General features: G+C 42.4%; 1 protein-coding gene across 4 annotated transcripts in view; it reads left to right on the top strand.

Moving 5' to 3' along the window:
• Positions 1-13,472, top strand: part of DIS3L2 (DIS3 like 3'-5' exoribonuclease 2) — a 392,467-nt gene that overhangs the window by 248,576 nt on the left and 130,419 nt on the right. For all 4 annotated transcript variants that reach the window (XM_012434086.2, XM_012434085.3, XM_012434084.3 and 1 more), the window contains exon 10: positions 9,916-9,995. In XM_012434086.2, the coding sequence (XP_012289509.2) occupies positions 9,916-9,995 (80 nt within the window). The remainder of the gene's footprint in view (positions 1-9,915; positions 9,996-13,472) is intronic.

The raw sequence follows: 13,472 nt of genomic DNA, 5'->3' as shown, positions 1-13,472 counted from the left end.
GCTCAGTGGTAATGAGCATATCTTGTGCCCCATCCTGGTTTCTAAATGCCATTCCCACCAGAAGGAATTTGGGCTCCTTAGGGAAGTAGGTGATTATAAGCTTGGGGCAGGGATTGTATAGTTTATGAGGACTTGCCACAGGGTTACAGGGGCTCACTTGAAAGGGCTCCCACTAGCCTAATTTGGGACAATTTATGTATCAAAAAGAATAGTAATGGTAATTGATTATAGTACAGTGAATTTTTTTTTTCAAATCAATGAATTTGTAATGATACTAAAAAAAAAAAAAAATTGGGGGCAGGAAAAACTTCTTTTACTAGAAGACAGCCAGCAAATATAGGAGATATTATAGGATTAGCAAACATTTTACAATTTACAAGGCTGTGATTCATTCAGGCAAAAGTCAAGTCATCTGGATGCTAAAACCATTAACCAAAAGATTTTTTTTTTTTGAGATGGAATCTTGCTCTGTTGTCCAGGCTGGAGTGCAGTGGTGTGCTCTCGACTCACTGCAACCTCTGCCTCCCAGGTTCAAGCGATTCTCCTGCCTCGGCTTCCTAGGTAGCTGGTATTACAGGTGGCCACCACCACGCCTTGCTAGTTTTTTGTATTTTTAGTAGAGAAGAGGTTTCACCCTGTTGGCCAGACTGGCCTCAAACTTCTGACCTCAGGTGATCCACCCAGCTCGACCTCCCAAAGTGCTGAGATTACAGGCATGAGCCACACCGCATCCAGCCCCAAAAGGGTTTTTGAGAACAAGATATTCACGTGATCTCTAAGTCTCATTCCATAGGTTACTTACTATTTACAAAGGGTAAAAGGTAGCCTTAACATACACAGTTAGTCTAATCTAGCAACTTAACAGTTTCTGCCTTCTGAAGGTATGCACACCATCACCTGTGAAAATTTGAGGCCAAAGTGTTCACCATGAATCTAGTCAAGCCTTTTAACCCAACTTTTCATTTATAGGAAATACAGAGTAGATTAATTTTGTCACATTTGGTTTATTTCTGTGTATCCCTTTCTTTCTCCTTCTGTGAGGAAACAATCTAATAAATCCAGAACATGAGATGCTTTATAAGACAACTGACCTGGACCCTTCAGAATAAAAAAGCAGTGTCATATTTGAAAAACAAAAGCTAGTTGGACAAGAAATAGGCTAAAGAGACGTAACTACCAAATACAGTGTGGAAACTTTGATTAGATCCTGGATCAGGAGGAAAACCAAAAGTAAAAGAGACTTTTGGGAAGAATCAATGACATTTAAATATGGTCTATGAATTGGGTGATATGAAAGTATTAATCTTCTTGGCGGTGGTGTTAGTGTTGTGGTTCTATAGAAGAATGCCTTTAGTCTTGGACAATGTTAAAGTATGGAGAGGGAAAGTATCGCCATCTCTGCGACATACTTCTCAGCAGTTCAGATGTCAAAAATAAACACACAGAACAACCAGCTAGACATCGGAAGGGAGGGATGGAAGGAGGAAAAAGGTAAAGCCAGTATAGCAAAATGTTGAATTTGATGAATCTTGATGAAGGGTATATGGATGTTCATTTTATTATTCTTTGAACTTTCCTGAAAGTTTGACATTCTTCAAATGAAAATTGAGGGGAAAAAAATTAATTTGAACATATTTTCTGGGTTTAAACCATGGCTATCTTGACCCATCTCTTGATCTCTGGCTCCCACAGTCCCAGACCTGTCCTGTCCTTTGTCCTCTGCTTCAGGATGTCTTTCTTAAAGTAAAAAGAGGCATATGGTCTGCGCACGGTGGCTCATGCCTGTAAACGTAGCACTTTGGGAGGTCGAGGCGGGAGGATCACGAGGTCAAGAGATCGAGACTATCCTGGCCAACATGGTGAAACTGTCGCTCCTAAAAATACAAAAATTAGCTGGGCATGGTGGTGTGCACCTGTAGTCCCAGCTACTCGGAGGCTGAGGCAGGAGGATCGCTTGAACCTGGGAGGCAGAGGTTGCAGTGAGCTGAGATCGCACCACTGCACTCCAACGTGGTGACAGAGCGAGACTCCATCTAAAAAACAAAAAATGAAAAAGAAAAAAAAAGAGGCATAGAACGATGAGAGGTTCATTGGACCAGTGAGTAAAGGGATGTATCGGGGGGACCATTTCAGTCTGTTTGGATTAAGTTTTATCACTATCCTTTAAAAAACAAAAGAACTTAATAACCACATTCACTTGGTGTAGAATTTTGCTAAAGCTTGAGTTGACCTTTCTGAGGACCTGAGGTTAGAAACCCCTGGTAAAAAGTATCTGTCCACAGTGCTACATTTCTTTCTGCTGGCCATGTGGCCTCATTAAGTGTCACTTCACCACTGAGTACGGTGAGGCTGGGGAAGTAGAGGCAAATGGACTAAGGTCACTTTCTGCTCTAAATAGATTATAGACTTTTCCTGTTCTGAAAAATTTGTGATTTGTGTTCACTTACTTTGTGTGAGTAGAAGTGAGTGAAAGAGTATTATGATATTGGCAACTACCATTGAAAAAAAGAAAAGGGACAGCCCCACTGAACCAAGGGGACAACCTAGGTTTGAATGATTATTCCAGCTCCATGAAATGGAGGCTAAGATGAATTTAGCATCTGATTGTTCTGGAATGTCCAGCGCCCATCTGGTTGGGCTCTCTACAATGGTACACTTGGGAACACATCATGGTGGGTGAAGGATCCAGCTCTTCATTTGTTTTTCCTTCTACGGTTTACATAAAATTTGCTGATTTCTATATAAACTGTGATGCCATCTGATCTAAGAAAGTGTTGGACTAAAAATTTTATTCTTTATCCACTTAAGGTTATTTCTTAATTTTTTTCCATTTCTTTTCACCCATTCTTCATCATTGACCCAGATCCTCCTCCCCAGAATTGCTTGCTAGCAAGGAGACAGACCCAGAGTCACGGACAGTGGAGGGCCTCTATAAATTTTGTTAATCTGGAAATGGTCCCTGAACCGCAGTTTGTAAAACACTATTTTATGAGAAAAGAAGATGGGATGAAGACAGAAAAGGACACTCTTGGAAACAATAACACTGTGGTGTGACCACAGGATTGAATGCCAAGAAGTCATGAGTTCTAATCTTAAATGTATTTCCCAAGACACAGTGGCAAAATTGAATGGAAAAGTGCTCCACAAGAGCCCTTTGGTCATTTTTTCATTCATCTGTCCATCAGCTATTCATTATATATATGCCTTCAGTGTGCTGGAAGGGATGTAACGACAGGACAGTATCATTACCAGACACGATACTGACTTCCAGCCTGTCACAGAGATAAGACATGTCCATAAGTGGCCACCAATATGTCAGAGACAGTGGCTGTTGCCATCAGAGAGGGGCAGGTTGCAGGCATGGATAGGGTGGGTGGGGAGAGGTGGCTTCCATTCTGTGGGGCCATGAGGGTTTACTGGAAAAAAGATGGCATTGCAGCCAGGGCTTTAACTGCAAGGTAGATCTTAGACATTGGAGATTGGTAGAGTAAGTAACCCAATATAGGAACAGCACAAACAACGTTTCAGAGAGCAGAAGGTGTAGAGGAGAGTGTAGCACACGAGGGACAGATGGGGAGCATGCAATCTAACTGGAAAAGTACAGGTTGGGTCTGGGTCATGAAGGGCTTTAAATCTTAAGCTGACTTTCGATTTTTCTCGGTAAGGAGTTGATGAAGGTTTTTGACCAACACATGCTTTAGGATGCTTAATCTGGCAGCATCCGCAACCTTGGGGAGAGCAGTTTCTGTGATGTGGTAGGGGCCATGGCCAAAATCCAGTGAGGTGAATAATGACAAAGTGGTGAGTAAATGTTGCTGTGGTGACTAGACAGTTTCTTCCAGCTTAAAGGAGGTAGAGGTATTAACACCGTGAGGAAGCTGAGGGTGCAGGCTCAGAGGAAGAGTGTGAGTGACAAAGGAACAGAAATTATTTCTAGGCTTTTGTTATTTCGTAAGGTTCTTGGTGAGGTCTTAAGGGATTATAGAAGGCTTTTGCTTACTCTTCATGTGTTCATTCCCAGACCAATGGCTTTGGGAAAAACACAGTCTTAGAAGTTTTCTTTCTCTTTAAAAAGTTCTCCTAAGCCCCGCGGTCACGTGCCTTCAGAAATTTTGGTTACATAACGTTGCTCTGAGTTGGAATTCTGCAGCCTCATGGACTGGAGTCTCATTCTTTCCCTCCCCCACCTGGTACTTTATTTTCTGCGAGTCAGGGTTAGCTTCTTTCTAACCATTGTTGCGGAACTCTTTAAATATTTGGTCTCACAGGTTCTAAAAGCTGGCAGGCCAGGATGCTCCCTGCAGGTTGTGAGACCACAGCCTTCCAGAAAAGGAGCCAGTAAAATCCCAAGCATGTTAACAGAGTGTAACAGCTGCATGGTGCACCGCCCCCCTCACCCTCAACCCCGCCCCACAGGGCTGGGCTCCCAAGTGCTGAGGCCAGCAGCTCGTAGCCACTGCGGCTTCAAGCAGGAGCCCTCATGCAGCACATCGTGGCACACTCCTAATTGCGGTGATGACAACAGATTAAATCACTGGCTCTCAGCACTGAGGACTGGGGTTTGTCAGGGTCACTCACCGTTCCTTTGCTTCTCCCAGTTTTCCACAATGAGAGAGCAAGCTTGGAGTCTGCTGCTACAATACAAACGCTTTCTGAGAGCCCTCTGAGTTTTACTGCCTAGAGGTTCATTCCCTTGGTAGTCTAGGCTGCTTCTTTCTTTCTTCCAGCATCCCCTCAACACATGATTCTCTAATGTTGTAATCCCTCAATATACATATGTATTTAGTAATACCCTGCTTTTATCCAAAAATATTTTAAGGCAATTTACAGATATATGTAATACAGTAAATTTTGTTGTTGTTATTGTTTGTTTTTTGAGACAGGGTCTTGCTCTGTTACCTAGGCTGGAATGCAGTAGTGTGATCTCAGCTTATTGCAACTTCTGCTTCCCAGACTCAAGCAATTCTCCTTCTACTACTAACTGGTAGTAATAGTAGACTACTCCTACTCCTCAGGAGTAGTCTCTGAAGTAGCTCGGACTACATGTTCATGCCACCACACCAGCTAATTTTTGTATTTGTTGTAGAAACAGGATTTCACCATATTGCCCAGGCTGGTCTTGAACTCCTGCACTCAAGCAATCTGCCCACCATGGGAAGTGCTGGAATTATAGCCATGAGCCACTGTGCCAGCAAGTTTTTTGAAAATTAGGAAATGGGCAAAAGGAACACATGAATAGAAAATTAGGCACAGCCAGGATAAGGGTTAGTTCACAAAGTGCAAACTATAAATAAAATCTTCTAGAGGCAAGTTGGGAAGGTTTTCTGAGCTTCCTAGCAGCGAAAGCAAAAAGGAAAACATTTTAAAGTTTGTTTATTTTATTTTATACAGCAGACAATTCATATAGCTAAAGGGGAAACCATCAAGGATAAAATTTGTGTGTCTGTAAGATGTAGATTGTCACAAGAAGAGTGTTTCCTTATACTGCATTACCTTCCCCCATAAGTGCACTCTATCTACACGGTCAAATGGGCTCTTGTTCTCCCCGATTCCCTACAATGATAACACAGTCATTTGCTTGACTTCTTGCAGTGTGCCTTGTGGTAGGTGTGGTGGCAAAGCCCTAAGTAGGACAAGGGCACCACGGGAGGCCTGTGCAGAGCATTCAGTGCAGTTCTACACATCTCCAAAGGTGCTCCCTTGAGGAACCTTGGTTCTGGGAGATGCTGTCCCACAAAGAAGTGCTGGGAGCAAGCGAGTCAGGCAAGAACTGTTGATACTGGCCTATTAAAGGCTCCTCGAAGTCCTACAATTAAGAAATCAGCCCAGTATTTCCCAAACTGATTTAATCACAAGGCCTTTTTTTAAAAGATTAAAACACTTAATTGGCACTTTCAGACATATTGAGCTAAAACAGGGGTCAGCAAACTTCCTGGGAAGGGTCACATAATAAATATTTTAGGCGCAATTTGAATTGCCACAATCATTTTTTATGTCACAAATGGCATTCTTCTTTTGACTTTTTATTTATTTATTTTTGAGACAGAGTCTCTCTCTGTTGCCTGGCTGGAGTGCAGTAGTGTGATCTTGGCTCACTGCAACCTCCACCTCCCAGGTTCAAGCGATTCTCCTGCCTCAGCCTCCCAAGTAGCTGGAACTACAGGCACACGCCACCATGCCCAGCTAATTTTTATATTTTTAGCAGAGATGGGTTTTCACCATGTTGGCCAGGATGGTCTTGATCTTTTGACCTCGTGATCCCCCCACCTCGGCCTCCCAAAGTGCTGGGATTACAGGTGTGAGCCACCGTGCTGGCTGACTTTTTATTTTTCAGTCATTTAAAAATGCAAAAACTGTTCTTATCTTGCACATCATTCACAAGCAGGTGGCAGGCCAGATTTGGCCAGTGTAATATGGTTTGCGGACTCCTGATCAGAAGTAATGTTTGGGTGGCTTACCTTTCCAGCAAGCAAGCCTTCCCAAGTACTCTTCATCAGGTTCCATTTTAATTTAGACTTTCATGTTTCTGGTTTACCAGCAGATTAAAAAATTTTAAAGGTAATAGAAAGTTGGTTTGAGTCCTTACATGTAGGCTAGTCTAGGATTTTCCTTAGAAAGCAGTTGTGGGTCCTCTCAAAGAAGACATTTACAAACTAACAAAGTCTTACTTGGTCACATATGGTTGGATCAACTTCAAGCTGGAAATGTCTTAGTGGGCGTTATCATTTATTCACTGTATCTATAGAAATGAAAGTCTCAAAGCACCCAGAGACAATTTTAAGAAAATAAAACTTCTAGTCAACTCTCCAAGTAACCTAGTAAACTATAGCTCCCACCTCCAACCAAGCTAGTAGAGTTCTTTTTTATTTTGGCTAGGGGAACATTTTTTTGGCTTTTTATGATGTCATTATGATGAAAGAAGAAGAACCAAACATTCCTACTACCATGTCTGACTTTTTAGCTTCAGTTATACAAGTATTTTTTATTGAGTACTCAGTGTATATAAAACATTTGGGTAGGTTTTATGGGAGATATCAAAAGGGGAAAGAAGTAGATACTTCCTTCTTTTCCTTGTGAGCCAAGTTCAAGATCCTCATTAATTACAGCACATTGCTGTGGTGCCAGGTCTGATTTCACCTCCTGGGCGCTTCCTGTTACCATCCATCTGTTCATTCAACAAACACATCTGAGATGCAACCTCTGTTCAAGGCTCTGGGAACACAGCCCTTGGAGCATGCATTCCAGGAGATCAGTGTTTCTCTTCTCTGGCACTCTTGCTTACAACCTCTTTTATATAGTGGAACCAAAATTATTTCTCTATATCGTGAGGCTTCAACCTTCACGTTTCCCACACTGTGTGTGACTCTTCTCGAAATATTTAGTAGGAGAGTGGGTCTCCTGATTAACCACCCTTTCTGGGATCTGTACTCTAAATGTTCTTGTTCCCTCCACCTGAGTGGTACCCACCCTCCTTGGCCCTATTTTCTTAGCGTCCAGTGGGGACATAGTTTTTACCAGATTTATAGTCTTAAAGCCATTAACTCTATTAAGCCAAATGCACCTTGTAACAAGTGTTACAGATAGCTAAATATATGTACAAGCAATAATATATATCTGATCAATTGTTTCTTGATTGAGGAAGATTCTCTACAGTGTTTATTTTTTCCATATTCAATTGCAGTGAAAAGTTTTTAAAATATGAAAAAGTACACATTAAAGGGAAAAAATTAATCCATAAATCTAGCACCCATCAATCAACCCTATGAATATTTAACATTTATTTTTTACTTTTCTTGATTTGAAAAATCACATTAATTTTTTTTAAACTAAATGATAAAATTGACCTTTATTTGCTGTATGTAAAATTCTGTGAATTTTAAGACATGTATGGATTTAGTTCCACTCCCCCTGCTGTCCCACACAAGCCTCCCTTTCCTAGCCCTGGCAACCGCTGATCTGCTCTCTGTCTTATTCTGTTTTCTTTTCTTTTCTTTCTTTGAGACCAAGACCAAGTCTCACTCTGTTGCCAAGGCTGGAATATAGTGGCACAATCTTGGCTCACTGCCTCCCGGGTTCAAATAATTCTCCTGCCTCAGTCTTCTGAGTAGCTGGGACTACAGGCAGGTGCCACCATGCTCAGCTAATTTTTGCATTTTTAGTAGAAACGGGGTTTCACCATGTTGTCCAGTCTGGTTTTGAACTCCTAACCTCAGGTTATTCACCCACCTTGGCCTCCCAAAGTGCTTTGTTTTCTTTTTGAGAGTGACTCTTTTCACTCAGTCTAATACCTTTGAAATTCATTCAGGCTGTTGCATTTATGAATAATTTGTTAATTTTTGTTGCTAAGTACTGTTCCATTATGGGGGTGTACCACAGTTTGGTTATCCATTTGCCATTTAAGATTTCTTTCCGGGCTGGGCATGGAGCTCACACCTGTAATCCCAGCAGTTTGGGAGACCAAGTTGAGAGGATCACTTGAAGCCAGGAGTTTGAGACCAACATTTGACATTCTGAAATTCTGAAGTGTCTTAAAATTAATGTATATATTTAATGTGGTAGGGTTTTTATTTCTCCAAAAGCTATTAGAGAATTGATGATGCATCATATAATTAATACTGTCTTAGGATCAAAGTATTGTGGTTAGGATTAGAGAGGGCTGTTGTGAGTAATTAGGAGTAGGGAAAGTGGACAGTTAAGAGTCAGATAGAGAAAGGCCCCAAGAGCTTGTGGCAGGCCGGTGCTAAAGCAGCTTGGCAGCCTCTGAAGACAGGGTCTTGCTCTGTTGCCCAGGCTGGAGTACAGTGGCCCAATCGAAGCTCACTGCTGCCAAGAAGTTTTGAACAGAGGGGTAACACCAGGAAAGAAGTCTTTACGAACAAAGCCTGTCTTACCATGGTTAGCACCAGCTTGGCTACCATCATTGGTGTTGATGAATCAGGAAAAGACAAAGAAATGGTGGCAGTGCACCGCTAGTACTGGATGGAGTGGAGGAAGAACTTAGGAAGCAGTGAGCACTGACTAGAGAGTATGGCATGAGGGCAGAAGGGCAGTTGCTGCTGAATACCCCAATCTCCAGGCAGTACCCAGGCAGGGAAGGCCGGAGGTATGGAGAACCAGGGACAGCTGCTGCCAAAATCTTTAGTTGTTTACATGATGGGAATGGGTGGGTTGAGTTGGGCATGCGAAACTATAAAACAGAATAAAAATGTCTGGGAGTTTCACATGTTAAGAATGTGACGTTTGTAAGGATACTGTGCAAAGATGAAATGGGCACATAGTATACTTGGTGTGAGCTTGGTTGAAATACACAATTATTCTTTGGAAACAAACTGTGATTTGGGCTGTTTCCAGGTAGACTTATATCATGGTTAACTCCACAGCCCAAAGTTTTTTTGAGAAGCTCATTGTTGGGTCTCATCCCCCTGTATCACAAGTCAGATGACTTATTCTTTGGCATATTCCCATTTTTTCAACATAGGAGAAGGAGCAGTAAATTATCTTCATAGAGGTCCTTAAAGGATAGCTTCCCATCAGCCACTGGGGAGGGATATTTTTCCAAAGTGTAAATTGAAGATTAATTTACCAAAGTAACTTGCCCTTCTTGTTGGCTAACTCTTCTTGAGAAGCCTCGTTCATGGAAGCAGCCTCATTCTCATCCACTCACATCTCTTATGGCTTGGGGTGAAGGAGAAGTAGGTGCCATTTCACACAGAGGAAGAGAAAGTCACTCACCCATTTGTCTCTTCCCAGTCTTACGTTTAACTAAGATCTTGTTCTCAGAGATTTACAGAAGTTACTTTTCACTTTCCCTAACAGAATACATAAGCAAAATTTGCTGTTCTTTAAAGCTGTACTGTGTAGGGTGAAGTTGTTATTATTTGTGGCACTGCTAATTATTTCTTCAATCTTTCCTAGAAAAGACTGTATCTTCACCATTGACCCATCAACTGCCCGAGACCTCGATGACGCCCTCTCCTGCAAGCCACTTGCTGATGGTAGGATGGAGATTTCTATAGTATTCTGGGTAGCAGGCAGTCTGCATGCTTATGTGGTTTGCCTGGCTGCCCTGTGCTCCCTAGGCCGCATCTTGTGCAAAGCTAGGTTTGCTTTGTGCCTGAACTTGCCATAGGCCTCTGAGCCTTTACAACTATGTGACCTTAAGATTGTGTTCCTGTGCTGACATTGGTGAGTGTGAGAATGAGAAATGTTCTCTCACTAGACTCTTCTTGGGCCTCAGAAGGGGCAACAGTGAGTGCAAAAGAATGAATTTCAAGCCTTGGCCCTTCAGATAGTTCTAGTGTTGGCGTAAGGTATCACAGAAAGAAAGCTCCTAAGGGCTCTGCTTGGGAGAGACATAGGGTTCTTTACCTGAATTTAACACCAAATAAGGTGATTGAATGGGTACTCTTCAAAGGCATGCTCCCTGGTGGGCAGCAGGAACACCTTCCCTGAGAAATGCCTTTCCAGGGCTGAGCTGGAGAAGCCTGGGCTGCTCCCAGTAGGTTTTCATCTATCCAGGAGGTTGAGACAGGCAAACTGTAAAGGCTCTTTAAACATTCTTTTGGGATGTTGCTGAGCAGGTAAAAGTGGGATTGAGGCCAGTTGTCTTTGGAAATTATAGTTGGAGGAAGGGAATGCAGCAATTGAGTCTCAAAGGAAAAATGTATAGCATATGAGAAAAGTGAACCCTCCCAATCTCCTTCCCTCCCCTCCCCTCCCCTTCCCTTCCCTCCCCTTCCCTCCCCTCTCCTTCCTTTCCCTTCCTTCTTTCCTTCTTTCCTCCCTTTCTTTTCTTTCTGTCTTGTCTCACTCTGTTGCCCAGACTGGAGTATAGTAACATGATCATGGCTCAGTGCAGTCTCAGTCTCCCAAGCTCAGGTGATCCTCCCACCTCAGACTCTCAAGTAGCTGAGACTACAGGTGTGCGCCACCAAGGCTGGCTGATGTCTTGTATTTATGGTAGAGATGGGGTTTCACCATGTTTCCCAGGCTTGTCTTGAACTCCTGGGCTCCAGTGATCCATCTACCTCAGTTTCCCAAAGTGCTGGAATCACAGGCGTCAACTACTATGCCCTGCACCCCCAATCCCCTTTCTAATGCCCCAGATGTGCTGCTTCTAGTATTTACCTACTTCTTGCCCCTCTCTAGGATGGCGTCTGGGTGACTGCTTTGGCTTCAGTCATTCTCAGAGATGACCTTGGCACTAATATGGCCTTTGACATTTGCCCAATGTGGATATCCACCCTTGCAGTTTCAGTCTGCCACCAAGTGTTGATGGCCCAGTGACCTAGTCTTTTAAAACATTGCAAAGATACTAATATCTCCTACTGATACAGAACTCCATAGGTTCAGTATATAAACTCTTCTCTACTATAATAGATAGCGAAGCTTAGTAGATAGAAGGCTGAGAGATAGAAGGCATCATTGCCTAAAACTGTTTTTATCTTCCTTGAAACTATGGGCAAGATTGCCCAATAGTTTCTTTTCTTTTTTTAAAATTCATTCATTAATTGATTGATTTTTAGAGGCAGGGTCTTACTCTGTTGCCCAGGCTGGAATGCAGTGGCTCACTGCAGCCTTGAACTCCCAAGCTCAAGCAATTTTCCTGCCTTGGCTTCCCAAAGCACCAGCCACCATGGGATTACAAGCATGAGCCACTGTGCCCAGCCTCAATGTTTTCAACTAAAGAAAACCGAAAGAAAGATAAAGCATAACAAAAGAAAAGGTCCTCTGGAAATTTTAGAGAAATTATATCTTTTTAAAATCCAAAATTGAAGCAGCCCACTTTAAAAAGCAAGTACTGGCTTGATTTCTTACATTCTTAGCAGTCTCCGCTGCATGCAGAGGCTTAGGCATACCTGCCCGGCATGTAGATGCCACTTCCCTGAGCCACAGTATGAAAAGTGCCCCAGGCTGAAAGCCAGGTGAACTTGTACCTCATTCCTCGTATTTCCCTTCCCTCTAGGTTCACAGCTCTGCTGTTTGTGTAATGCTTGGACGTGATTTCTTCATTTATTTTGTCCAGTTTCATAGTTGATAATAGCAGAAGGATACGTCTACTACCTGTTCATCTGTCTCAGCTGGCCTGGAACCCTGCACCTTGCAGGGACTCCAGGGAGCAGGCACGTATCCTGCCCCATTCACTGCATACACTGCAGTTTTATGTCTAGGGTACAAGTGTGTCAGCAGAGGTTTCATAGAGGAAGTGATCAAAGATATGGTAGGAAAGATAGACTGGGGACAAATTTTCAGACCAAATAATGTTTTTTGTTCGTTAGACAATGGAAAGCCAAGCAGATGTTGTTCAGCAAGAGAGCATTCAAAAAGCGGAAAATAATTTAGCACTGCAAGGGAAAGGAGAGAAAGTAGAGGCCAGGAAATGAGTCAGAGAAGCATTGCAGTAATTATGGACCTGGACTAGATGGTAGCGAAATCAGTAGGGGGGTTGGAGTGGGAAGGAAAGAAGTGAGAAAGTGATAATGACAGAAGAATCTATGGAAGTGGATGTTGGGGTTGAGGGAGAGGAGTCCAAGATGGTGCCAGGGTTTCAACCTGGATGACCGGGAGTTAGAACCCGTACGTTAGAAATGGGAATCAGGAGTACAGGCTGGTTTGGGAGAGGGTATGTCAGCTGGAGTTGTCTGTCTGATGATCTTTATGTTAGTTACTGCAAATTCTTTGTAGAGGAGCTGAGGAATGTGTAAATAAACTAAATAGATGCAGCCCATGGAACTACATACAAAGAACCCTGGAGGAAAGGAAGCAACGCACCAAAATGCAGTGATTTTATTAGAATGATAGGATCATAAGTGATTTTTTTTCTTTCTCTAGTTTCCAGATTTTTATAATGTGGCAATAATAGTTTTATAATGAAACAAATTTTGTAATAAAAAAATATGAGGTGCCAGAAATCACAGGCTGCCCAGTAGCCTACTGCACCAGGTGATCAGATACCTCCCATCTGCTTAGTTTTTCTTGCATTCCAAAGTAGTTTGGCAGAACAGCAGAAAAAGGACATGGAAAAGGAGTCAGGAAAGACGCTGAAAAGGCCTGAGTGGGTCAGTCAAGCAGTTTTATGGTGGCACTTCTACAGTTGGCCTTTGTGACAACAGTTTCTGCCAGGGACATTCATCCAAGGAATTGAAAAGGGAAAGGCAATTTTGGATTGGGGTAAGGTTGGCTAAGTTCAGGTTGAGGTAGTTACCAGTTCATGTCAATTCTTGCTTAGAGGGAAAAATGTTTAATGTTTCAAAAAACAAATAGTGTTTTCTGGGCCTATTTATATTATTTGTAGCTTTTTTTTTTTAAAAGAAACTGTAAAGTTTAACTTCCCTGTGGTCTCATTAAAATTATTTGAATGACCATTCTATGAAAAGCAGACAAATCTAACATATCTAGTCCTCACTTTCCCTTTTGGTAGAGTTCAGATGTACTCCCAGAACTTGTTACCAGTGTCTATCAGATGAGACACT

This window comes from Aotus nancymaae, unplaced genomic scaffold (genome assembly GCF_030222135.1).
Source record: "Aotus nancymaae isolate 86718 unplaced genomic scaffold, 86718_ANA_hifiasm-v0.15.2.pri h1tg000008l, whole genome shotgun sequence".
Classification (NCBI taxonomy): domain Eukaryota; kingdom Metazoa; phylum Chordata; class Mammalia; order Primates; family Aotidae; genus Aotus; species Aotus nancymaae.
This window is presented reverse-complemented; position numbering and strand designations above follow the sequence as displayed.